Here is a 26,337-nt window from a genome sequence, read left to right on the forward strand (position 1 = left end):
AAACAGCCTGTTCTGTTTCCTCCTCCAGCATGAACAACAGAACAGTCAACGAACGTTGACTGAGATAGCAGTTAACAATGTCACTGGGAGGGTTTGAGGGTAGCAGGCTAAGTGGCAAATTCAGGGCCAGTACAAGAGACAAAACTGCCTGTAAGCTCATGAAATCCAAGACTTGGGTGAGCAACTGGCCTGCGGGGCGGGTGTTGCCGTCGCTGCAGCTCGGCCTGAAACTGGATGCCTAGAGCTGCTGTTCTCACTGTCGCGTGTTTCTGCTAAACCTCATTCTTCCCTGTTGCACTGTCTTCATGAAGCAGGAAAAGGAAGCGTCCTAACGTCTGCGTGTCAAGTCTCACTTGGGCCCACGGGTGCAGGTAAATCCTGGGGCCTTGTAAATGAGGGAAGCGAGCTTGGGTGTGCACTGGGGGTGGGGCACTGGAGCAGAGTGAATCAGGATTCAGCCTGACTCACCCCAGCCTGGTGCCTGGGAAGAATGTAAGCCCAGGCTTTCCGGTTTTTCTGAGAGGCCCGGCGTCTCGGGCTGGCCCCACCCAGGAGGGCAGCAGGGCCCCCAAAAGCCTGCCCGGGCTTGTGGTCCTGAGGCGTCTTCTCCCCAGCGGCAGTCACTGGGCACGGGGCAAGGGGGTCTAGTCAGGCTCTGGGTCTCACCAGGGAGAAGGGAGGAGATGGTGACGGAGAGGTGAGCTGAGCAGTGTCTTCTCGCTGGAAGGAAGACGGGTTCTCAGCAAACATGACGCCCCTGTTCTGATTGCGAAGTAACTCAGGGCGTTAAAGGTGTTAGAGGACGCACAAACGAGTGCCGGGAGGTCTCCGCCACCTGCCCGTCGGGAAGGAAGGCCGGTCTCTTGCCTCCGCTCCGCACCTGTCTGCAATGCGATCGCGGCCACGTCTTCTTCTGTATTGCTTTTCTAAATCATTTTTGATTTTCAAAGTTTTAATATTTAGATAAGTATTCTCAGTGTTACTGTGTACTATTTTCCTCGTATCACTAACATTTTTTTCCCGTAAACCACATTTGAATATTCTATTCATGGGAGGTGCTTCCAGGAATATGTAGTGGTGTTGTATCCACGGTGTTTCATATACATATATATGGTAGGTAGGGCGCTCCTCCTCGTCTCTAGATCGATGCCCGAAGATGGATTTTCCTGCTATCTTCTAAATAAAATAGAGCTGTAACACTGAGCTGTCTAAGAGCTGTAACACGGTCTACACAAGACCTGAGAGCTGTGACGCGCCGAGGGGGCTTAATGCCCGTCACTCCAAAGCTTCGCTGTGACGAGACAAAGAACCGGGGAACATAGGCTCGTGTGCCAGCTGTGCAGCGATCGCCCTGGAGTTAGGGGTTTAGAGTCTGCACTGTTAAAACCACACTGGATGACTCCGCGTGACCGAGGTGTTGCCTCCGCGCCCTCTTGTCTCTGGAGCTCCTGGGCGGGTCGGCGGCAGCACGCTGTTTCAAGGCCTTGGCGTGTGTTGCCATGTTTCTTGAAGTTGAGCTGCGCCTAGTTTGACTCTGAAGCAGGTGATAATAATTTTAAACACGAAAGGCCCGTGTTCTCAGCTGGAATGGAAGAGGGCTGTGTGCGGGCCTCTCGGGATCTGGCTGACGTGGCCTGCAGGACCGGCCATACCTTCTAGAATATTCCCACCATCCCCTAGGCCTCCCCCCCACCCCCCGCCCCGTGCCTGGCGCCTGTGGTTTTCTGCAGGTGGGTGCCCTCACCTGGACGACGTTGCTCCCAACAGGTTCCAGCCCACCGAAGCCCGTCCGTGTTCCCAACCCTTTCGCGCTGGCCCTGGGCCAGGGTCCTCCTGCGGAGCCTGCAGAGCGCGCATAAGTCGGCTCAGAAGCAGAGGAAGCCTCTGCCGTCAGAAGGGAGGGGTGTGGGCTCACACCCCGGAGAGCGCGCTCCCTGCCTGCCTTTCTAGCGAGAGGTCCACGAGGTCCACGCCCCGAGTCTCTCGAGGCCCGAGGCGGCGTGGGGGCCGCACAGGCCTTACACGGGGACCTCTGAGGGGACGGGCGCGCGGGCCCTGCATGCGGCTTCCTGCGGGCAGGTGGACCTGGGCTAAGCACAAGGGAGAAAAGTTGGAGCTTTTAAATGACCAGATCCCACTGGTATTTGCTGGGAGCTGGGGGGCTGCAGCGGGCTGCGGCCCGGGGAGTCCCTGGCCCTCCGCGGACGCCCGAGCGCAGGGGCTGCTCCCAGCACCTTCTGTGGGGACACTGGGCCGGCGTCTCAAGGGGTGGGGGCCGTCGGGGCTCCGCCGGCCTCGCGAGGGGAGAGGCGCCCCGAGGTGCGGGCTGGCTGAGCCTCCGGTCCGGGCGCTGCCCTGCCCCTGGGCTCCGAGCAGGGCGGCCCTGGCCCTTCTGCGCTGGCTTCAAGCAACGGGCACCGGGGGCTTCGGGGCGCGTCTGCCGAGGGAGTCGGGCCCCCGGGAGCTGGAGGGCTGGGGCAGTCCAGCGTCCCGCGTGACCGGGCTCCGGGGGTCGGGTCGGGGGCCGTGGCAGCTGCTCTGCTTTGCTGTCTTTTCCCCAGCCCAGTTTCCTCCCGGGAGGAGGTGGGGCCACCGAGGGAAGTGGCTGAAGACCAGAGGGGGCGTCTGTTCTCGGGCGCAGGGGGCACTTGGACAGAAGGGGGCCTGACGCCAGGCGCCCCGCGGCGGGAAAGGGTTGCCAAGTGCCAGCGGCTCCCAGTGGGTAGATCCAGGCCCGTGGGGTGGGGGGTCACCTTCCATCTTTGAGACCCGCCGGGTTCGCGGTGCTCAACGTCGTTGGGATTCCGAGCTCAGACTTCAGAGTCAGAAGGCGCGGCCTCAAACTCAGGTCTCTGACGGGCCCCGGAACCAAGGGCGGTAGCCTAGCCCGAGCCGAGCTCGCCTGAGCTATGTCGGGCGCTGAGCACTCAGAGGGAAGGCGTGAAGCGCTCAGCGCGCCGGGTGCTTCCTCAGGCGCCCGTCGGTCAGTCACTGCTGGCTCAGGAGTCGATGAAGGGGAATCAGGGTCACTCTCTTGCTTCACAAACCTCCGCATCTTGCTTCCTGCCGTGTTTGTACAGAGCCCTCACTTTCCTAATTCCTGGAAATCTGAACTCACCTCACTGCCCTGTTGTGGTCCTCATGTCCGCATCCACCGCGACCTCCGCAGTGCCTTCCAGCCCAGCGTCCACTGCCAGGACGCATCGCCAAGTAACTGCCCTCCTGCACTCCCGGGCAGCCCCATCCAGCCCACCTGCCACAGGCTTCTAGAGCTCACGTGTCCTTCCCCGTGTCTGTATCACTTAGGAGTAGGTCTGGCTGCTTGTTACAGAAAACCCCGAATAACAGCAGGTCGGACACTTGGTTTCTCTTGTCAGTTTCCAGGAGTCTGGAGGTAGCTGTCCTAGCGCAGCCGCCAGGCTCCGTGGTCTCTGAGGCCCAGGCTCCTTCTGTTACTGCCCCGTCCCTGCGACACCTCGTTGTCCAGCATAGCTGCTCAAGCACCAGTCTTGCATCTACGTGCCAGCCAGCCAGCAGAACAGAGGAAGGGAGAGTTGCTTTCCTCCTTTTAAAGACCCTCTCCAGAAACTGCACACACAGACCTTCCAGGCAGCTCTCGTAGGCCGGACTCCAGTCCCTCGTCACACAAGGGCGGCTGGGGCCTGCGTCGCTGAGCCTAAGTAAGATGCACGGCAGGAAAGCACTCACACGCATCGATACTGGGGTCACCACGTCCAGGACCGAGGCGGGGCCCTCGGTGCCTCCACAGGCTCCTAGTGTGGGCCCAGTTTCGAGACCTGCCCCAGGTGCGCACTGTTCCAGCCTCTGCTGTCGCTGCTGACTGCTGCACATTCTGGAGCTCTGCGCACACGGAAGCACTCAGCCTGGCCCCTCGTGTGTCTGGCTCGTTTCACTCAAGCACGACTGTGAGAGTCTGCGTTGCTGTGCGTGTGGTGATTTGCTCTTTTTAAACATTTCATTTATTTTTGGCCGTGCTGGGTCTCCGTTGCTGCGTGCCTCCTCTCGCTGCCGCAGGCGGGAGTGACTGTGGTCGCTGCGCGGGCCTCTCATTGCGGTGGCTGTGCTTGTCTCGGGTCCTGGGCCCTCGGGCACAGGCTTGGCAGTTGTGGCCCACGGGCTCAGCTGCTCCGCCGCCTGTGGGATCGTCCTGGACCAGGGGTTGCACTCCTGCCCGCTGCGCCGGCGGGTGGATTCTTTTACCACTGAGCCACCGGGGAGCCCCCAAAGTTCACCTTTCTTCCTGGACAGCTGTGCAGCGAGTGACGACAGCACGCAGCCCCTCAGCCACCACTGCAGCCAAGACGCAGAGGAGCTGGGTCCGCGGTGCCTCTGTGGTCCGCGCCCCGCCCCCAGTCTCAGCTCCTGCCGACCACGGACGGGTCTTCTGTCCCCACGGTTTTACCTTCACGCCTCCATACGAACACAGCCGTGCAGTGTGTCGGCTCTGCGACTGGGTCCTCCGGCTCGGCTGGCACCCGACTCACCGAGTTGTCCGAGCCCTTCTGCAGAGCTTGCCTCTTCACAGCCTTGCAGACCCCCAGCCGCGTCCGAGGGTTCCAGCTGCTCTGCAGGCTGACCAGCAGTGGCTCGTGTCAGGCTGCTAATGAACCGTCAGTCTCTCTCGTGTGGCGTCTTACTGTGTGTCTTATACGGGGGATATCGCTGCATGCTGCCGTGCTAGCTTCTGCTTAGGACAACGGGAACCAGCGGTACGTATCCACAGGCCCCTGTCTCGTGGGCCTCCCTGCCCGCCCCGCCCAGATCATCGCAGCACCGCGGTGAGCGCCCTGCACTGCCCAGAGGCCTCCCACGGGCTGTCTGTCCCACGCACAACAGTGTGCACACATCACTGGTCCTCTCAGCTCGCCCCCCTTCCCTGCCCGTGTCCACAGGTCCACTCTCCACGTCTGTGTGTCTGTCCCTGCCCTGCAGACCGTGCGTTGGCGCTGTTTGTCCAGATCCCACGTAGATGTGTTACTATGCGGAACTTGCTTTTCTCTCTCTGACGTACTTCACTGTGTGTGTGTGTGTGTGTTAGGTGCCGAGTCGTGTCCAAGTCTTTATGACCCCGCCAGGCTCCTCTGCCCACGGGATTCTCCAGGCAAGAGCACTGGAGTGGGCTGCCAGTTGCTTCTCCAGGGGATCTTCCCGACCCAGGGATCGAGCCTGGGTCCTGCACATTGCAGGCAGATTCTTCACCATCTGAGCCGCCAGGGACGCCCCTCACTGTGTGTAACAGGCTCTGAGCTCTTACTGTGCTTCTAAATTGTATTTTCCCACTGACTCGTTCTGTGGAGCCTCTTCTCATGCGCATACTTGCCATCTGTAGATCTTTTTTTTTGGGGGGGTGGGTTATCCGGGAGTTGGTGATGGACAGGGAGGCCTGGCATGCTGCGATTCATGGGGTCGCAAAGAGTCGGATGCGACTGAGCAACTAAACTGACTGACTGACCATCTTTTCAGGCATTTTGCCCATTAACAAGATGGATTGTTTGGATTTTCTTATTATTGAGTTGTGACAATTCTTTGTAAGTTCTGGCTAAACATCCTTTATTAGAAAAAGCAAGAGAGTTCAGAAAAGCCTTTGCTGGTGTGGATCACAACAAACTGGAAAATTCTTCAAGAAATGGGAATACCAGAGCACCTGACTTGTCTCCTGAGAAATCCGTATGCAGGTCAGGAAGCAACAACTGGGTCCAAATAGGAAAAGGAGTACGTCAAGGCTGTATATTGTCACCCTGCTTATTTAACTTCTGTGCAGAGTACATCATGAGAAACGCTGGACTGGAAGAAACACAAGTTGGAATCAAGATTGCCAGGAGAAATACCAATCATCTCAGATATGCAGCTGACACCACCCTTATGGCAGAAAGTGATGAAGAACTAAAGAGCCTCTTGATGAAGGTGAAAGAGGAGAGTGAAAAGTTGCCCTAAAACAACATTCAGAAAACGAAGATCATGGCATCTGGTCCCATCATTTCATGGCAAATAGATGGGGAAACAGTGGAAACAGTGGCAGATTATTCTGGGGGCTCCAAAGTCACTGCAGATGGTGGCTGCGGCCATGGAATTAAACGACGCTTGCTCCTTGGCAGGAGAGCTGTGACCAACCTACCCAGTGCCCTGTCCAGGCCTCCTGGTCATTTCCTCAGGTGTAGGGCTGCCTACAGGCACACTCCTGGTTGAAACTTAAGACACTGTCAACACTGGAAAACACGTCCGGCTGTTCCTCAGTGACTAGATGACTAGCGATTAAATGTCAAAGGCATGGCTTATGGCTTGACTGTTAAATGTTCTCCGTGTGAGTTGTCCTGCACGCTTAATCACTCAGTCAAGTCCGACTCTGCGACCCTGTGGACTGTATCCCGCCAGGCTCCTCTGTCCACGGGATTCTCCAGACAGGAATACTGGAGTGGGTTCCGTGCCCTCCTCCAGGGGAATCTTCTGACCCAGGGACTGAACCCGCATCCCCTGTGTCTTCTGCATTGCAGGCCCGTTCTTTATCCGCTGACCCAGGAATCCCATGCTTAAATATAAGCCCCGAAGAATTAAAAACAGATGTTCAAACAAAAGCTTGCACAGAAGTGTTCACAATAGTCCAAAAGTGGCGGCTGCCCAGCGAGTGAGGCGAGATAAATAAAAACAGGCACGTAGGAAGCTCCCTGTGGTCCGGTGGTCCGGGTTCTGGGCTTCCACTCCAGAGGGCTCGGGCTTGATCTCTGGGCAGGGAACTTCGACATGCGCTGGTGTGACTGGAAAACAGAAAGATAAAAGTGGTCCGTTCTTTAGGCTGTAGCAGGAAGAAGTGAAGTGCTGACTCTTCCTCAGCGTAGCTGAGCCCTGGACGCGTGGTGCTCGGCGAAAGGAGCCAGTCCCTGGGGCCACGCGCTGTGCGAAGCGTCCAGAACAGGCGGCCGGTAGAGGCAGAGGTCAGGTCAGTGTTTGCCAGGGGCGGGGTGGGGATGGAGAAAGTGAAGGGGCGCCTGGAAAGTGGGGGGGGTCTCTTTTTTCTTACGAGCCCGAGTAGGCTGATTTCAGCTGCTGTCTGTGTCAGAGCGCACAGGCGGAGCAGAGAGCTGTGGTCAGCAGTGAGGTCTGTCCACCCCAACGTCGCAGTCCCAAGTGTCTTCTCTCCGTTATGTCCTTGTCTCCGCGGGATTTCGTTTCAGGGTGATAAAAAATGTCCTACGCTTGGTCGTTCTGATGTTTGCACAGCCCTGAATACTCTGAATCACTGTGCATTGTCAGTGGGTGAGCGTCAGGATGTGTGAATTTTATCTCAATAAAACCGCTGCAGAGCTGCGCTGGCCTGTTTCTCTCTTCTGCCGACAATCGCTCGACTCCTTAGCAGAGGCTTGCTTTTTTTCTTTGCTGGAAATTCCTCCTTTATGCCCACCGGCCTGGGCTCAGGGGAAGGTGCTTCTGGAAGCCGGGCGTACAGTTTGCCAGCTGCCGCAGCCTAGCTGCGTCTTCCGTCTCTGGACCCTGAACTCCGACTCCTCCATCCTGCCCCTACTCAGCTGTGCCCCCTGCTGGCCGTCCCCGGAGCCGTTTGCGTGTCCCTGCGGCCTCCCTCCCCGAGCTGAGGGGTGATGGAAAGACACAGAGCAGACCGATCGGGGTCTCGGCCCTCTGCTTGCTTGGCTGAGATGTAGGAACAGAATAAAGCCTGCAGCATGAGGGTGGAAGAAGGAAAGGGAACCGCAGGCGGGTGGTGGAGAGCCGAGCGGGGAGGCCAGCTGCCTGTACCGGGCAGGGCTGGGCTTTGTCCAGCAGAGCCACGGCCACACATCCCGTCCGGCTGCTGGCTGTAGGCCAGGCTGGCCAGGCCAGGGGCGCAGGGACCAGGTCTGCAGGGGACGCCAGGCCTGCATCTGGGTGCCTTGGGCCTGGTGGGCCTTCCTGGGGTCCTAGGGGATGGACGGGAGGGGCCGGGGGACCCCCTCTCCCCCAGGAGGATCTGGGTAGGGGTGGGGTGAGCTGGAGGGAAGGGGCTGGGGTAGAGGGAGGCAGCTGCCCTGGAAAACGCGGTCTCGGGCCTTCTCCTGGACTTCCTGACACAGAGCGTCTGGGCTGGGGCCTAGGTCCCTAGGGTGCACACCCCAAGTGATCTCTGTAGACTTACAGGCCTCGGTGCAAGAATTGCACGTTTAAAGGATGTGGAAAACATCCCCGCCCCCCCTTGCCGGCCATACAGAAACCAGCAAAGACTGGACTCAGACCATCTAGCCATTCGGCTCTTCACGCACAAAGTTTGCTTATTGCTGCTGTAAACCCTGAAGTGTGGGGACCACCGTGCCCACTGAGTGCTCCCTTAGGTTCCAGCCTCCTCTGTCTGATTGTCCGAGAAGGGCTGGTCTTTCAGGTGTAAAGGGAGGTGAGCTCAGGTTGGAGAAAAGGAAAGACGTGTGTGCCCTGTGGGGACCTGTCCTGGATACAGACAGGAGGTTGTGTTTGCTGAAAAGGAGCCTCTGTGTCGGGGCGCACCTGTGGCTGCTGGCTGTCCTGGGAGGGGGCCCATGTGGCGGGGGCATGGGTCAGCTGCCCCACTCGCCCCCCTGCCCCCAGCCTCGAAGCCTCTGTGTCCGCCTTGCCCCCTGCCTGGCTCATCGCAGGCCCTGGATGACTCCCTGGAGGACTGACTCCCTCACTTCTCTCAACAGGGTCGGTCGGAGCGTCTCCCTGACACCAGCATGAACAAGCGCAGCAAGCTGAGTGACCGAGGCCACACGCTGACCAGTGGGCGCCAGGCCAGGTTAGTCCAGGGAGCTCCCGCCATGTGGGTCTCACTCCAAACAAGGTTGGAGAAATGCTGTAACCAAACGATTACAGAATGTATCATAAAAGTAAAAGAAAGAATAGAGGACGGGGTAAGAGATGCCGTGGACCCTGAGGCTGGGAAAGACTGACGGCGGGAGGAGAAGGGACTACAGAGGGTGAGACGGCTGGACGGCATCAGCGACTCCCCGGACAGGAGTTTGAGTGAACTCTGGGAGCTGGTGATGGACAGGGAGGCCTGGCGGGCTGCAGTCCATGGGTCCCAAAGAGTCAGACACGACTGAGCGACTGAACTGAACTGAAACATCCAGGACAGACAGATACTACCCCGCGTCGTGCGTGGCGTGGATCAGAGCCACTGAGGCCCGGGAACGCTCGGAGGGCCCTGAGCCCGCGAGCCGCCCCCTGCGTGGTGTACCCCTCCCTCCAGGCCGCCAGCCAGGTCCCAGAGTCCCCCGCAGGCTGTCGCTCTTCGGCTTCCCGCGGCCCCTCTGAGTCATGCAGGGCGCTCCTGTGCGTTTCCAGCCCGACCGCGTGGTGCTGCGCGGTTTCTGGTCCGCGGCCTGCCTGCCCTCGGCGCTGTACTTCCGAGGTTCCCCCGCGCAGACGCGTGCCTGCTCGGATCCGCTTCGCTTCTGTGGGGTTTGCAAGCAGGACCGTGCCTGGACTTTCGTGCCTTGTCCTGTGCTGGGCGCTGGGTCACTTCCTGACCCCACTTCGCAGAAACCCTGCGGTCAGCGCGAGCTCAGGCCACGGGGCTGCCCGGGCCGCCTGCACGCCCACCACGAGGGGCCCGCCCAGCACCCCCGCCGCTGCCTCGCCCCGGCCCGCGCGCGCGTGAAGCGGCCCCTCTTCCGGGGTGGACTCGCTGCTCCCCGAATCCAAGCGGATGAGCTCCTTCCCCCTCCAGGCTCCCTCTCTTTCCCTGTTCTCCAGGTTTGGTTTTGTTTTTTGCTCATCCCCGGTGCGGGCTGCCTCCCCGGGCGCCCGAGCTGCTCCCGAGCGCAGCCGTCCAGGCGGCCGCCCTGCGGGACGGCGCTGCGGCCGCGGCCTCGCCGTGGGAACGCGGCCCGGTGCCGCCGCCAGGGGGCGCAGCTGCTCCACTGACCGCGCGTCCTCGCCGCGCGCGGCTCCAGGACCCGCCAGCCCGGCCTGGGAGGGCGCGGGCCGCCGGGGAGAGCACGCGGAGCCGGCCCGCCCGGCCCGGCCAGGGTGGCCCCCTGCCCTCACCCTGCCCGCCACGCCCTTCCCGAGCGGGGCCTGGGCACAGGCTGCCCCCTCTGTCCACCTGTCCATGGGAGGAGCCCCCCAGGAGCCCCTACCATTGGCTGCACACCCCACTGCCCTCGCAGTTAGGGTCACTTTGCTCCGGGAAGCGAGTCACTCACACAATGCCTCGGGGGGTAGCGCCAACCTCCTTCTTTGAGTCCTGGGGCCCTTGTTAGAGCCAACTGGAGGTCGCCCCGCAGGCGAGGGGGCCTGTCCGTCACTGTCCCCACGACCTCATCCCCAGACTCCAAGGGTCCAGGCTGTGCCCCCGCCCCCCTCTGGGCACTGGCCGCAGCAGCTGCTCATCTCAGGGACGTGCAGTCTCCGCGGCTCCTGTCTCTCTCTCTGCTCCTTGGGCGTCTTCTGTGATTGGTTCCATGTCCTCTGGGGCTTCGGCTACCCTGGGGACGGGACCACACCCTGTCCTTGGCCACCCACCCATGTCCCGGCCTCTGGGCCTGTCTCCTGATGTCCCTGAAGACGGTCCTTCCTCCCTGACTCTGATTCCCGCTCGGGGAGTGCTGAGCACCGCCCCCCCCCCCCAAATGAAAGCTACCCTAGATCGCAGTACGAGAGACAAGATGAGCCCAGCGTCCATCAGCGAGGCCTCATTCAATGACTCATTTTACTCTTGCCCACTGTAAAGTCAGTCAGGGAGAACGATGATGCTTCAGCGCCCGGGTCACTACCCCCAGCCCCACCCTGTGCCCCCTGCTCAGCCCCAAACCATCCTGTCTCACATGGAAGAGAACCAGCAACGGTCCCGGTTCTATGAGTCCCCCCATCAATACGCACTGGGACAGCCTTCACCTCGGGCGAGAGCGGGGCAGACAGGGAAGCACTTGAGGCTGGGCCACTAACTCTATCAGCAAGAGGAGGCTGTCGCTGCTGTCCAGCCTCTAAGTCGGGTCCCGCTCTCTGCAACCCCAGGCACTGCAGCGCGCCAGGCTCCTCCGTCCTCCACTGTCTCCCAGAGGTCAAAGTCACGTCTAGATCCCACCAGTCCATCCTAAAGGAAATCGACTGTGAAGATTCAGTGGGAGGACTGATGCTGAAGCTGAAGCTCCAGTCCTTTGGCCACCTGATGTGAAGAACCGACTCCTTGGAAAAGACCCTAGTGCTGGGAAAGATTGCGGGGGGAGAAGGGGACGACAGAGGATGAGATGGTTGGATGGCATCACCGACTCCATGGACATGAGCCTGAGCAAAGCCTGGGAGTTGGGGATGGACAGGGAGGCCTGGCGTGCTGCAGGCCACGGGCTCGCAAAGAGTTGGACACGACTGTGCGATTGAACACCAACCACACGGTCCCACGGCTCTGCTCCAAAGCTGTCTCTGTCTACTCTGGTCTCCCCTGGGGAAGTCAGAGGGGTCCACTGACTGTTCCTGCTTAAGTAAGAGTCTTGTGCACATGAAACCCTTGGGAAACTGGTGAAGGACAGCGACCGGAATGCACTCTGCATGCAGCGGGCTTCCAGAAGCAGAGATGACGAGTGAAATAGACGGGTGTCCAAGGGCTGTTCAAACAACATTCCTAAATTGTATTTTGAGAGAAGGCTGTTTCCCGGTACTGCTCAACTGTGACTGAAGCGGGCAGCTCTGTCCTTACCCTCCGACCGTGGGGAAGACACTGCAAAGGCTGGGTCCCCTCTGTCTGCATAACCCACATCCCCTGCGGCGCCCAGCACGCGCTGCTCTGCTTGGGGGCCACTACTCATGCGAACCCACGTGTCCTGGGTGACGGATGGACGTGTGGACCCCCACGCCCAGTGCCTCCGCCGCAGACACCACGGGAGGCCCCTGGGCGACGCTGACCTCAGCGCCCCCCGCCCTCCTCCACCAGATCCGATGGCGGGGGGATGAGGTCGCGGGGGTTCATCCTGGCCACCAGGCAGACGTCGTAGCTGTCGTGCATGAGGACGTCGACGGCCACAACGTTCCACTGGTTCTCCCAGGGGTCCAGCTCCAGGATCTCCTTGCAGATAACCTCGTGGCGATCTGAAAAGCAACAGAGAAGGGCGGCACTGAAGCCAGAGGCCGTCGTCGCCATCGCACAGCTTCCGCTAGAAGGTGCTGGGCTCCGAAAGTCAGCTAACAGCATGAACATCGCGCCGCGGCAGACACAGTGCTCCCGACATGTCAGGAACGGAGAAAGGCCGCGTGGGACCTCACATTCAGGCGTCACTCAGGCGATGACTGAGTTACACACACGCTGTGGAGTGGTCTGCACAGTCAAGCTTTTCACACGCCCTCCCCCACATGGTCCCTCTGTGTGCTGAGCACACTTGGCAGATCTCAGGGACACGATGCAGTGTTGTTTTCTGGGTTTGTTTGTTTGTTTGTTGTTGTTGTTTGGCCAAACGGCTTCTAGGATCTTAGTCCCCTGACCAGAGATCGAACCTGGGCCGCAGCTGGGATATCCCAAGTCCTGACCGCTGGACGGCCAGGGGGCTCCCAGTACCGTCAGCTGCAGTCCCCAGCCAGGCCTTAGATCCCAGAACGCCCTCAGTGTGGAGCTGGAGGTCTGGACCTTCCGACCAGCATCTCCCCCTCTGCCCTGCCCCAGCCCGAGTCCCCGGCACTCCCGTCTCCACTGCCTGCTGCTGTGAGTTTGGTTATTCTGGAGTCCGCGTCTCCCTGAGACCACACGGGGATGGCTTTCCGGTCTGGACTGTCCCGCTTAGCACCACGTCCCCCAGGTTCACCCTTGTGTGGAGTCACGACTGGCTCTTTGTGACCCAGCGACTGTGGCCACCAGGCTGCTCTGGCCACGGGATTCTCCAGGCAAGAGTACCGGCTGCTGTTTCCTCCTCCGGGGGATCGTTCCGAGCCACTGAACTCATATTTCTACTCTGCTCTGTCTCCCCTTCTTATTTTTGGATTATTTGAATTTCTCTCTCTTTTTTGCTTCCCTGGGTTTCTCCTGCGGTGCGTGGGCTTGCCTCTTTCGGAGCACAGACTCCAGACCAGCAGGCTCAGCAGTTGCAGCTCCCGGGCTTAGCTGCTCTGAGGCATATGGGATCTCAGTTCCCCGATCAGGGATCAAACCCACATGCCCTGCACTGGAAGGCGGATTCTCAGCCACCGGACCGCCAGGGAAGTCCCTGGATTGCTTGACTATTTTAAATATCCCATTTTAATTTATCTTGAGATTTTAAGCCTCCTTTTTTTTTCTTTGTTTAAAAATTTTTTTTTTTTATTAAGCATGTTCTTTCTACAGATGTTTTTTAGTAGTTGTTCTAAGGATTGCAGTACCTTTGAACAGACTGTTTGCATTTATACCTCATCATGTAAGTGGAGGCGGGAGCTCCCCTCACCACATCTAGGCTCTCAGCCTCTCCACCCTTTTCCACTTAATTGTCACCACAGGGAGACGGCCCTCTCTGCACAACAGTAACCACGCTGAGAACAAGATCAGACAATGCTCATTTTTCCCCCTGTCAGCTGCCATTCTCGAGCCCAAGAACTGACAAGGAGGACGCGCCGCCCGCTGCGTTTAGCCCGGCTCCACCGGGTTCCTCTGCGTCTCTCTCTCCTCCAGGACGTCTTCTCAGCGATCCCCTTGCCCTTCATGCAGAGGATTCTCCTCTCTCTCTCTCTCTCTTTAAAGCAGGCTTGTTGGCAGACATCCTCTTTGCTTTCCTCCGCCTCCGACAGTTTGATTGTCATTTTGCCCTCAATTCTGGGGGACGTTTGTGCTGGATTTGTAATTCCAGAGCTGGCAGTGTGTGTGCGTGTGTGCGTGTGTGTGCGTGTGTGCAGGCAGCTGTGTGCGTGTGTGTGTCTTTGTGTGTCTCCCCGTGTGTGTCTGTGTGTCTCTCTGTGTGTGTCTGTCTCTGTGTGTGTCTCTGCGTGTGTGTCTGTGTGTGTGTGTCTGTGTGTGTCTCTGCGTGTGTGTGTCTGTGTGTGTCTGTGTGTGTGTATCTGCGTGTGTGTGTCTGTGTGTCTGTGTCTGTGTGTCTCTGTGTCTCTGCATGTATGTGTCTGTGTGTGTGTCTCTGTGTCTCTGTGTGTGTGTGTCTATCTGTGTGTGTGTGTCTGCGTGTCTGTGTGTATCTCTGTGTGTGTGTGTCTCTGTGTGTGTGTCTGTGTATATCTGTGTGTGTGTGTCTCTGTGTTTCTCTGTGTGTGTATCTCTGCGTGTGTGTGTGTGTCTGTGTGTGTCTGTGTGTATCTCTGCGTGTGTGTCTGTGTGTGTCTCTGTGTGTATCTGTGTGTGTGTCTGTGTGTGTCTCTGTGTGTGTGTGTCTGTGTCTCTGTGTGTGTGTCTGTGTCTCTGTGTGTGTTCTATGCTTAGATTCTGCTCCACTGGCTTCTGGTCTCTTTGGTTGGAGACCCCTACAGTCATTCTAATAATTTTTCCTTATATGTTCTCTTATGTTTCTCTGGGTCTTAAGCATTCAGTTCAGTTCAGTCGCTCAGTTGTGTCTAACTCCTTACGATCCCATGGACTGCAGCACGCCAGGCCCGCCTGTCCATCACCAACTCCCGGAGTTCACTCACGTCCATCAAGTCAGTGATGCCATCCAGCCATCTCATCCTCTGTCGTCCCCTTCTCCTCCCACCTTCAATCTTTCCCAGCATCAGGGTCTTTCAAATGAGTCAGTTCTTCACATCAGGTGGCCAAAGTATTGGAGTTTCAGCTTCAGCACCCGTCCTTCCAGTGAATATTCAGGACTGATTTCCTTTAGGATGGACTGGTTGGATCTGCTTGCAGTCCAAGGGACTCTCAGGAGTCTTCTCCAGCACCACAGTTCAAAAGCATCAATTCCTTGGCGCTCAGCCTTCCTCACGGTCCAGCTCTCACACTGTTGTCTCTTTTAAGGGAATAACTCAGTGGTTTTAGTGTTTTCACTGAACTGTCTCAGCCGTCACCACCATCTGGTTGGAGAGCGTTTTCATCACCCCCAGAAAGCAACCCTGTCCCCATTAGCAGTAAGTTCCTGTTCACGCCTCCCCCAGCCCCTGACATCCGATCTCCACACACTTGCCTTTTCTGGACATTTTGTATGAATGGACTCATTTGGGGGGTTCTGTGACTGCCGTCTTTCCCCGAGCACAACGTTTTCAAGGTTGATTTACGCTGTAACCTCTGTCAGCCTTCATGCCTTTATCGCCAGGGAACCTGTGTGGCTGGCCCGTGCTTGTTTATCCATCGTTAGCTGATAGACACTCCGGTTGCCCGCGTTTTGCCTGCTGCAAACCCTGCAGCTCTGAACACTTGTGCCTGTTTCCTGTGGACAGATGCCCTCATTTCTCCGGTGTATGTGCTTTGGAGGGGAATTGCTGCTGTCCATGGTGTTACAGAGAGTAACACACACACACACACGCACATGCACACACACACACACACACACACACGATGTGACTCCAAAATCTCAGGTTTCAAATTCCACAGAAGCTGCTACATGTTACAATCCCACCAGCCAGGTATGAGGCTCCAATCTCTCCAATCCTTGTCAACACTTGTTATTAGCTGTTTCTTTTCTTTACAATCACTCTAGTGGGTATAAAGGATGACCTCACTGTGGTTTTGGTTTGCATTTCCCTAGTGGCTGGTCGGAGAAGGCGGTGGCACCCACTCCAGCGCTCTCACCTGGAAAATCCCATGGATGGGGGAGCCTGGTGGGCTGCAGTCCATGGGGTCGCTGAGGGTCGGACACGACTGAGCGACTTCACTTCGCTTTTCACCTTCCTGCATTGGAGAAGGCGGTGGCACCCCACTCCAGTGTTCTTGCCTGGAGAATCCCAGGGACGGGGGAGCCTGGTGGGCTGCCGTCTATGGGGTCGCAGAGAGTCGGACACGCCTGAAGCGGCTTAGGAACAGCAGCAGCAGTGGCTGGTCATGTGACTCCTTGCCATTTCTTATTTTCATTGGGTACGTATCTATTCAGGTCCTTCGCCAGTTTTTTAAAGAGTGCTACTAATCGTTTTCTTTGTGTTATTAAAGTTGTAAGACTTTTAACAGATTCCAGATACAAGTTTCTTATTAGATGTGTGATGTTTTCTCCCGTCCTGTGAGTGATACTTTCACTCTCTTGACATGGCCCTTTGGAGCACGGAAGTTAAAATTTGATGTACAATGCATCTATTTTTTCTCAGTTGTGCTTTACGTTTATATAAGAAGTGAAGTGAATTCACTCAGTTGTCCGACTCTTTGCAACCCCATGGACTGTAGCCTATCAGGCTCCTCCATCCATGGGATTCTCTAGGCAAGAATACTGGAGTGGGTTGCCATTTCCTTCTCCAGAAGATCTTCCCAACCCAGGGGTCAAACCCGTGTCTCCCACATTGCACGCAGACGCTTTACCATCTGAGCCACCAGGGAAGCTCTTATGTAAGAAACCATTGCCTAATTCAGGATCAAAAAGATTTACACCTATGTTTTCTTCTGAAAGTGTATAGTTTTTCCTCTTGGGATTATGTTGTTGATCCATTTTGAGTTCATTTTTGTGCCTGTGTGAGGGCCAAACATCCTTCATTTGCACGTGAATAAATATCCAATTATTGCACGTGGATATCCAATTATTCCTGTACCATTTGCTGAAAAGGGGATCGTCTCCCCATTGACTTGTCTAGCACTGTTATTGAAAATAAATTGACCATTAAAATAAGGGACCCTTTCTGGACTCTCACATACATTTCCACTGATCTCCATGTCTACTGTGGGGCCCCTACCACACAGTCACTGATTGTTGTATGTGTGAAGGAAGTTTTGAGATTAGGAAATACGAATCTTCGTTGTTCTTTTACAAGATTGTTTTGAGTATTCTGCATCTCTTGCATTTCCATGTAAATTTCAGGATCAGTTTGTCAACTTGTGTGTGTGATGTCTTCCCATTTATTTGGGTTTTCAATGTCTTTAATGATGTGCTGATTCCTAGAATGTCGACGTTCACTCTTGCCATCTCTTGTTTGACCACTTCCAATTTGCCTTGATTCATGGACCTGGCATTCCAGGTTCCTATGCAATATTGCTCTTTATAGCATCGGATCTTGCTTCTATCACCAGTCACATCCACAGCTGGGTGAAAAAGTTGGCTTAAAGCTCAACATTCAGAAAACGAAGATCATGGCATCTGGTCCCATCAATTCATGGCAAATAGATGGGGAAACAGTGGAAACCGTGTCAGACTTTATTTTTTTGGGCTCCAAAATCACTGCAGATGGTGATTGCAGCCATGAAGTTAAAAGACGCTTACTCCTTGGAAGAAAAGTTATGACCAACCTAGATAGTATATTCAAAAGCAGAGACATTACTTTGCCGACTAAGGTCCGTCTAGTCAAGGCTATGGTTTTTCCTGTGGTCATGTATGGATGTGAGAGTTGGACTGTGAAGAAGGCTGAGCACTGAAGCATTGATGCTTTTGAACTGTGGTGTTGGAGAAGACTCTTGAGGGTCCCTTGGACTGCAAGGAGATGCAACCAGTCCATTCTGAAGGAGATCAGCCCTGGGATTTCTTTGGAAGGAATGATGCTAAAGCTGAAACTCCAGTACTTTGGCCACCTCATGCGAAGAGTTGGCTCATTGGAAAAGACTCTGATGGTGGGAGGGATTGGGGGCAGGAGGAGAAGGGGACGACCCAGGATGAGATGGCTGGATGGCATCACGGACTCGATGGACGTGAGTCTGAGTGAACTCCAGGAGTTGGTGATGGACAGGGAGGCCTGGTGTGCTGCGATTCATGGGGTCGCAGGGAGTCGGACACGACTGAGCGGCTGACCTGAACTGAACTAATGGCGTGCAGTTTTCATCGTACAAGTGCTGAGGTTTTTGGAGTCACATTGTGTGTGTCTGTGTGTTACTGTTTGCAACCCCATGGACTGAGGCCCGCCAGGCTCATCTGTCCATGGGATTTTCCAGGCAAGAATACTGGAGTGGGTTGCCCTTCACTTCTCCAGGGTATCATCCCAACCCAGGGATCAGATCCTCGTCTCCTACGCTGCAGGCAGACTCGCTACTGTCTGAGCCTCTAGAGAAGCCCCTTATTATTTCTGATACTATTATAAATGGAATTTTTTCTTTTTAAAAGTCTATTCATTTAGTAATTATTTGGCTGTGCTTAGTTACAGCACTCCGGACCTTTAGCTGTGGTGCGTAGGATCAAGTTCCCTGACCGGGGATCGAACCCAGGCCTCCTGTGCTGAGAGCAGGGTCTGAGCGACCAGACCACCGGGGCAGTCCCGGAGTCGCTCTCTCGACGTTATTTCTGGAGGAGTCGTGAGTGTAGGGAGACACAGCTGATTCATGCACACTGGTCTTGTGTCCTACAGCCTTGGTGACCTCGTGTGAGCTCCGGTGGCTTTTTTCTCTTGTGAACATTTATCTGCTTTCCTGCCTCTGTTCTCAGCCTCTCTGCAGCAGGCTGGGCCCTCTGTGGTTGTGGCGTGTGGCCGTCGTTGCCCTGTTGCTTGTGGGATCTTGGTTCCTCGACGATCAGGGATCGAACCCGCGTCTCTTGCACCACAAGATGAGTTCCCAAGCGATGGGGCACTGGCCAAGTCCCTCTCGGAGCTTTTCCGGTGGGTCCCTCCAGGTTTTCCAAAGGAAATACCATGTCCTGGGCAGTTACCTATTCCTCTCCAATCTGGACGCCTTTTTTTTCTTTCCTAACTGCCCTGATTAGCACAATGTTGACTAGAAGTGATGGGGAGCCGGGGTGGTGGGCATCTTTGTCTTGTTACTGATCTTGGGGGAGAATGTTTAGTCTGGCCATACATCTGATGCTACCTGTGGAGTTTCATAGACACCCTTTATTGGGTTCTATCCCCGTGTTTAGGAGAAGGCAGTGGCACCCCACTCCAGTACTCTTGCCTGGAAAATCCCATGGACGGAGGAGCCTGGTGGGCTGCAGTCCATGGGGTCGCTGAGGGTTGGACAGGACTGAGCAACTTCACTTTCACTTTTCACTTTCCTGCATTGGAGAAGGAAATGGCAACCCAGTCCAGTGTTCTTGCCTGGAGAATCCCAGGGACGGGGGAGCCTGATGGGCTGCCGTCTCTGGGGTCGCACAGAGTCGGACACGACTGAAGTGACTTAGCAGCACATCCCTGTGTTTTGGGTGTTTATACCATGGATGGTGTTGGATTCTGTCGACTCTTTTTCTGCATCTCTGGAGACGATCAACCTGGCCCTGTCCTTTCTCCTACAAATACGCTGATGGCAGGTCCCGCTGGTTGCTCTTGGTGCGCCGACTTTCCGGGCCTGGGGCAGCTCCTGCTGGGTCGCAGCGCGGAGCTCTCTCTCCATACTGCCGTGTTCAGGTTGCCAGCCTTTTACGGAGCGCTTTGGCATCCGTGTTCATCCAGGGGTCGTGGCCTGAGGTCTTGCAATGTCTGGGCGGTTTTGGTGTCAGGGAAATACTGGGCTCATCAGAAGAGCTGGAAACGTTCCCTCGTCTCCTGTATCCGGTGAGTCTGTGACGCCCTGGTGCCATGAGCACTGATCTTTCTGAGATGTCGCCGTGGCCTCCTCAGCCTGTGCTGGCGGTGGACAGCAGAGGCTGTGAGTCTGTCTGTTACCCGGGTGCGTCCCAGGGCTCTGGGCAAGAACTGTGAGGAGTCTGAGGCTCTGCTAGCGAGCTTGCTGCAGCTCCACGGATACCGGCAGATGGCCTGAAACTCCGGGGTCTGGAGGAAGGGCCGAGTGCACCTGCAGCTTTAAAGCTGCCAGTAGCTTGAGCCCCAAGCCCCACGGCAGCACGGGGAGTGCCAGGCGGCACCCGAACAGTCAGCAGGCTGCGCTGTAGGAGCGGAGCCCCAAGCGCCGCAACTGGGAGCTTTAACAACGGCCAGCGAGCGTGACTGACTGCCCTTGCCGTGTTTAACTGTCTTCTGGCCCCCAGCTACGCTTTTTTTTTAAAGTATCTTGTCTCTGTGTGTTTGCTTGCCTGCGCTGGGCCGTGGCTGGGTGTGGCACAGAGCATCATCAGTTCCCATTGCAGCCTGCAGATTCTAGTTCCCTGACAAGGGGTCGAGCCTGGGCCCCCTGCGCTGGGCGCTCGGAGTCTTAGCCACCCAGGGAAGCCCCCACTTCCTACTCTTACTTGGCTCGGATGCTTGTTTTTGATGAAGGAAAACCTCATGAAAGGGAAGGGGGGAGACAGATTTCAGGAGACACACTGTGTCTCACGTCTGAAAACGCGGCCCCCGCTTGGCGGTTCGGCAGGCACGGTGGTGCGGGGAGAAGGTGGCTTTCCCGAAGGCGTTTGAAGGCGCGGGCCTCCCCTTCTTCTGGCTCCCAGCATCCTGCTTCCTGAGGGTGGCCCCTCTGACTCCCGACCCTTTCCACGAGACGAGCCCTTTCTCTCCCGGACTCTCGGGGCCCTCCCGTGTCCCCGGCGTCCCGCGCTTCACTTCAGGTCCGTTTCCTCCCGCTCCGCTGGGGTGGCTGGTACCTTTCATCGGGGATTTCAGTTCCAGGAAGCTTTCCTCATTTACCGCAGGGGTGTTTCATCCAGCCATCGTCTCTCTTTCTTTCTTTTCTTTCTTTTTTACTAAACGCCCATTATTCAGATATTGGACACTGCAGACACACTCTCTTTCCCTCGTTTCCTCTCCAGTTGCTGAGACGTCCCTTCCACCCTGCAGCCCGGGCTCCCTGCTGTAGGCTCCTTTCCCATCGTGCTCGTCACCTCCAGGAGCCCTCTGGCACCGACGCAGGTTCTATCTCTTCTCTCCAAGGACGCGTCTCCTCCTGGCATAGCTCGTTTCCTCCGGCCTGTTTCTTCATTTCTGTGTTTTCATTTCTCTCTGTTACGCACACGCTTTCTGCAGAGGTCTGATGACTCCCAGCTGTTTGCTGTCTGTAACAGAGGGACACCACGGAAGCCTTTTCTGTGAGGTTCTTTAGGGGGTGAGTTTGCTTTCCCTTTCAGGGGAGGAGGGGTTGCTGGTCGATCCCCAGGGTAGCGTCGTCCAGTCTCCTGACTAGAGGGTATCGCCCACGTCTGGGAGCCAGAGGAGGAAGAAAGCTGATGCTCTCGAGGTCCGGGATGTAGCTGTTCTCTCCAGTTCCCTGTTTTTGTCAGTGACCACCTCTCCCGCCCCGCCCCGTCCTCAGCGTCTGTCTTTGTTGGGGTGCAGGAAGGGCTTTAGCTCCGTGTGGGAGGGCGTGATGGAGTCTCCTTCCTGCCTCTGTCCCCACGTGATCAGTGTCAGCCCCCTCCCCTCCCGCAGGCGGGTGATCGCTCCCGGGGGTCCGTGGTTTCTGCTTCCTTTTCCTGTTACCAGGTGAGCGCTGAACTCCTGCGTCTGGGCACTTACTCAGCCACCCACTTATGTGCTTCCAACACTGTGATGCCGTTGCCCCCGTCCCCTTCCGTCTCACTGTTCACTCCACGTACTGTCTTTTTCAGGGAGTGTGGGAGGAAACAGAGGTGTCCTCCCCCCATTTTAGCCAAAACCTACCACTGTGTTTACTGACTGCTCTGGTATCCATCGAGCTGAGCTCGGCTGCCCACTCGTGTCCGAGCCTTGCGACCCCGCAGACTGCAGCTGCCACGCTTCTCTGCCTGTGCCGCCCGCAGTGGCAGGCGGGTTGTGCGCCACGGAGCCACCGGAGAAGCCAGAGGAATTTCTCGACTGGTTTTCTGAGTAAATAAGCGGGACGCGCGGGCTCGTGCTGCGTGAGAAGAGAAAAGTCAGCGCTTGCGTTCGGGTCCGACCCTGAGGTCCGTGGCTCATCACGAGCCTGCGATTGCGTTAATACCCTTGTTCTGCTTTCCATAAACCCTCTGACAGCTCACTCATCCAGTCCCGGACAGTTACTGTCCTCGAAGCAAATGATTAAAATGGAGTTTGAGAGCTTGCCTGGTAAACCCATTTCCCTCTGGCTGGAAGCATTATTAGTCCATTATTGTTCCAGGAGAAGAGGTCGGCTCAGACAGTCTTGAAACACAGGACATCAATTCTCTAACTCAATATGATACAAAGGCAGATGAGACGAGGAACGAGATGAAGAGTGTGTCTTCTGGATCCTTAGACACTGATCACCGGCCACTGCCCCGGAGGTCCCGAGGCTGCCCTGCGTCTTGCCTTCTGCTCCAGAGAAAGCCCGCAGCCAGAGGGCAGAGGGCAGAGGGCAGGGCCGCGACCAGCAGGGGTTCTGTGCTTCTTCTTTCTTTCCCTGTTCCCTGGGCAGCACTAAGCTCCGTCCCTGCTGAAGGGGAGCCCCAGGGGCGGGGGCGGGAGGCTGAGCTCCGTCTCTGCTGGAGGGGAGCCCCAGGGGCGGGGGCGGGAGGCTGAGCTCTGTCCCTGCTGGAGGGGAGCCCCAGAGGCGGGGGCAAGAGAAGGTCAGGCGCCCGGGCTCCCTCCTGCCCCTCCCAGGCCCCCCTACACTCGTGGCTCCAACGAGGATCCTGACAAGATCTCCTTGTCCTGCCAGGGTTCTCGCTACTGTGACAGGAACCACCTTTACGTGAGCGTCTGATGGTTAATATAACAAAATATTTTGCTGTTCAGCCGGTAAGTCGTGTCTGACTCTGCGACCCCACGGACTGCGGCAGGCCAGGCCTCCCTGTCCATCACCATCTCCCAGAGCTTGCTCAAACTCATGTCTGTTGAGGCGGTGATGCCATCCAGCCATCTCGTCCTCTGTCGTCCCCTTCTCCTCTTGCCCTCAATCTTTCCGAGCATCAGGGTCTTTTCCAATGAGTCAGCTCTTCACATCGGGTGGCCAAAGTATAATAATGAAAGCTATTAGAACCATTAAAAAAATATATTTTGGAAAATTCTATGAAGAACAAATAGAGAGAGGAAAATTGAAGCTTCTTGTTACCGGGACTTTCAAGCATACAAAAGCGAGTAGACATGGGCTTTGGGCAGTCCCGCGGTTAGAGCAGGGACCCAGGTTTGATCCCTGGTTGGGGAACTAAGATACCACAGCCCACGTGGCCGGAATGAAAGCGAAAATGTAGTAAGTAAAGCCCTGCAGCCATCACCCAGCTGCAAAGTGGCCCGCACTCTACCAGTGCTGTGGAGTCTGTTCTCGCCGTCCCCAGCGCCCAGTCCCCATCCAATTAAAAAAAAATTTGCTAGTGGAGAAGGCAATGGCGCCCCACCCCAGTACTCTTGCCTGGAAAATCCCATGGACGCAGAAGCCTGGTGGGTTGCAGTCCATGGGGTCGCCAAGAGTCGGACACGACTGTGACTTCACTGTCACTTTTCACTTTCATGCATTGGAGAAGGAAATGGCAACCCACTCCAGTGTTCTTGCCTGGAGAATCCCAGGGACGGGGGAGCCTGGTGGGCTGCCGTCCATGGGGTCGCACAGAGTCAGACACGACTGAAGTGACTCAGCAGCAGCAGCAGGGTAGATTAACACAAATTTCAGACAGCGTATCATTCTCATCTATAAAAACTTCTGCACAGTCTCTGCTCATCCGTGACCTTTTTCCTTTTTCCTCCTCTCTTACGTAAAGCCACAGTGAAAAAAGGGAAAGCATTAGGCCCGTGGTTGTGTCCAACTCTTTTCGAACCCCTGGACTGTATCCCACCAGGCTTCTCCGTTCATGGGATTTCCCAGGCAAGAACACTGGAGTGGGTTGCCATGCCTTCCTCCTGAGGCCCAAACTTGGGTCTCCCGCATTGCGGGCAGATTCTTTACTGTCTGAACCACCAGGAAAGTGCCTGCAAAAGCCTTATCATCATAACCTAACAGAATTACCAGTTCCTTAACACCAAGTAGTATTAGATGGCATTAATACTCCGGCCCATTTAACACCCCAGCCCACGTTCAGATTCCCCAGATTATCTGAAAAAAATATCTTTCTGCAGATTTGTTTGAATCAAGAGCCTAATAAGGCACATTCATCATGTCGGGCTCACAGATCTCCAAAGCCTCTTAGTTGCTAATGGAAACTTTATTCTTTAACTTAAACATATTTATGTGCTTCAACACGAGGGCAGGCGTGCCTCTGGCTTGGCTTTCTTCAGGGGCTGTGCCATTTTTATCTGGCGTGCGTCCAAAGTTGTGAGTGCTCCGGAGGCATGTTTTTCCTAGACCTGTCCTGGCCTCGAGGTCCATCAGGGAGGTTCGAGCGGGACTCCTCGTCGTTTTCAGTGTGAGTGCTTTCCGCCTTAGTTACCAGGGCAACTAATCAAACTCTGGAGACAGCTGTTTATTAGATTTATGCCTATTTAAGATTCTCCCTGTTGCATTAAAAATTATAAATCCATACCGCAGATTGCAACAACGGAAGCAATTAGATTTCTGGAGACAGGCTGGTGATGAATGTGTGGATTAGGTATTATCTTAGAAGCGCTTCCCAGCGACCTGTCGCGAGTGGCCGCAGTGCAGGAGTGAGGTCGCCCCTGTTCCGTGGGCTCCTCGTGTGTTTGAGCTCTCCAGTCGGGCATCAGCCTTCCCTCCCCCATCCCTCGTCCCCTCGTGTTCAACTCCTTCTGATCGCAAGGCCGCCGGGTGCCAGGCGCGTTACAGACCCGACCCCACCCACTGAGGAGGGGGCAGCCCCCGCCGAGGGTGTGAAGGCCCAAGGTCAGAGTCACCGACTTTGAGTCAGTCTCCTGAGAGGGTGACAGGCAGGAAGGCCGGGGGTCTCCAAACGGAGGAAACAGGCTGCGAGCGTCAGACGCTTTTTCTCTTTCTCTCTCTCTGAGGCGGCAGGAGGAAGCAAATGACAAGGGCCAAGAGTCTTCCCTTCTCGAGAGTCTTCCCTTCTCGAGAGTCTTCCCTTCTCGAGAGTCTTTCCTTCTCGAGAGTCTTCCCTTCTGGAGATTTTTCCCTTCTCGACACAAATTTAGAAAGAGGCTTCTCTTTTAAAGTTCTGTGTCTCCACCTGAACTTGACTGTTCTCAAACCTTGAGCTGAGCAATGCGTTTTCCTTATGGAAATGTTTGTCTTAAACTATGTCAATGGACTATACTTTTACCCTAGACTGCAAGTCGGTTCCGCCCAAGACTCAGAACTGACTGGACAAACCAGGATGTTTCACTCACACATTGTTCTAATCTGTGCTAATAAAACTGTGTGTGCTTGGAAATCTGCCTTAAAGATCTCACGTCGATCGTTTGATGGCCCGGGAAGACTCACCTGGTGCCAAGGTTATCTCAATGCATCATGTGTGGGTGAGGGGCCTGGTTCCAGCCCCTGAGTTTTGAGACATTCCCTTCCTCTAATTAGCAGTCTGCTAGTAGCTGTATAACATCCAGCTAAAGACTAGCAGGGGGCTACGCTTTCTGCCCTTTTCTGACATCTGTGTCAGAGCGTTCTCTATCTCTTTTATACTGTAATAAAACTTTAATACACAAAAGCTCTGAGTGATCGAGCCGCGTCACTGGCCCCGGGTTGAATTCCTGTCCTCCGGGGCCAAGAACCCCGGCGTCGGCGTCGTTCACTGCTCAGCAGCACCTTTCAGCCCACCCCCGTCTCGGGACTGCCGGTCGCGGCATCTCCGGCCCCGTGGGTACCTGCTCCGTGGAAGCCCCCGCAGACGTAGAGCTTCCCATCCACGGCGCCCGCGCTGGTGGAGTTGGAGCGCAGCCCAAGCAGGGGCGTGGGCATCGGGGGCCCCTCTCTCCAGAAGTCGCCGTCCGGGTTGTAGATCTCCACCGCGTCCAGGCACTTCCGGACCTGGCCCCTGTCCCGGCCGACGCAGCCGATCCCACCTGCAGAGGGACACAGGACAGAGTGACCGGGGTGGCGCGTCCCCGCAGGCACGCCCCCAACCCGGCCCACACCCCAGGCTCGCGGCCTGGGCGGTCTCGTGCACCTGGCTCCTTTCCCGGGATGCTTTCTTTCTTTAATTAACTATTTTAATGGAAGGATAATTGCTTTGCAGAAATTTGCTGTTTTCTGTCAAACCTCAACCTGAGTCAGCCATAGGTCTACACACGTCCCCTCCCTGTTGAGCCTCCCCCGCTCCCTCCCATCCCACCCCTCCAGGTTGATACAGAGCCCCTGTTGGGGTTCCCTGAGACACACAGCAAATTCCGGTTGGCTACCTACTTTACACGTGGTGATGGAAGTCTCCACGTTACTCTCTCCACACATCTATCCCGAGATGCTTGCTAAGCAGTGGTGAGGCCTGCTGTGCACCCAGCCAAGCCCAAGCCCGTTGACCCCCAGTGCCGTTGGTCTGTGCTCACACGCGGGGCAGACGCACACTGGCTGTCTCAGGGGCCCTCCCTTGAGAGGAGGATTTTGTGATCTGAGTGTGAGGGCGGCCCAGTTCCGACATCCGCCGTCCTGCGGTCGGTAGGGTCCCAGGGACCTGGCTATCGAGCGAACGTCCTTTCCCCTCCCCAAGG

The 26,337-nt window shown here is 56.3% G+C and overlaps 1 protein-coding gene and 1 long non-coding RNA gene across 3 annotated transcripts in view; one reads left to right on the forward strand and one right to left on the reverse strand.

The window, feature by feature from the left end:
- The first annotated feature begins 296 nt into the window (after positions 1-296).
- Positions 297-26,337, forward strand: part of LOC138424897 (uncharacterized) — a 47,413-nt gene continuing 21,372 nt past the window's right edge. The window contains exons 1-2 of the long non-coding RNA XR_011250999.1: positions 297-371; positions 8,685-8,776. This is a non-coding gene — a long non-coding RNA (uncharacterized lncRNA). The remainder of the gene's footprint in view (positions 372-8,684; positions 8,777-26,337) is intronic.
- The window catches only part of KBTBD12 (kelch repeat and BTB domain containing 12), a 55,404-nt gene continuing 39,731 nt past the window's right edge, over positions 10,665-26,337 (reverse strand). For both annotated transcript variants that reach the window (XM_069562446.1, XM_069562447.1), the window contains exons 5-6: positions 25,498-25,695; positions 10,665-12,066 (exon numbers count right to left, since the gene is read on the reverse strand). In XM_069562446.1, the coding sequence (XP_069418547.1) occupies positions 11,885-12,066; positions 25,498-25,695 (380 nt within the window). In that variant the 3' untranslated portion in view covers positions 10,665-11,884. The remainder of the gene's footprint in view (positions 12,067-25,497; positions 25,696-26,337) is intronic.

Source organism: Ovis canadensis, chromosome 19, assembly GCF_042477335.2.
Source record: "Ovis canadensis isolate MfBH-ARS-UI-01 breed Bighorn chromosome 19, ARS-UI_OviCan_v2, whole genome shotgun sequence".
Classification (NCBI taxonomy): domain Eukaryota; kingdom Metazoa; phylum Chordata; class Mammalia; order Artiodactyla; family Bovidae; genus Ovis; species Ovis canadensis.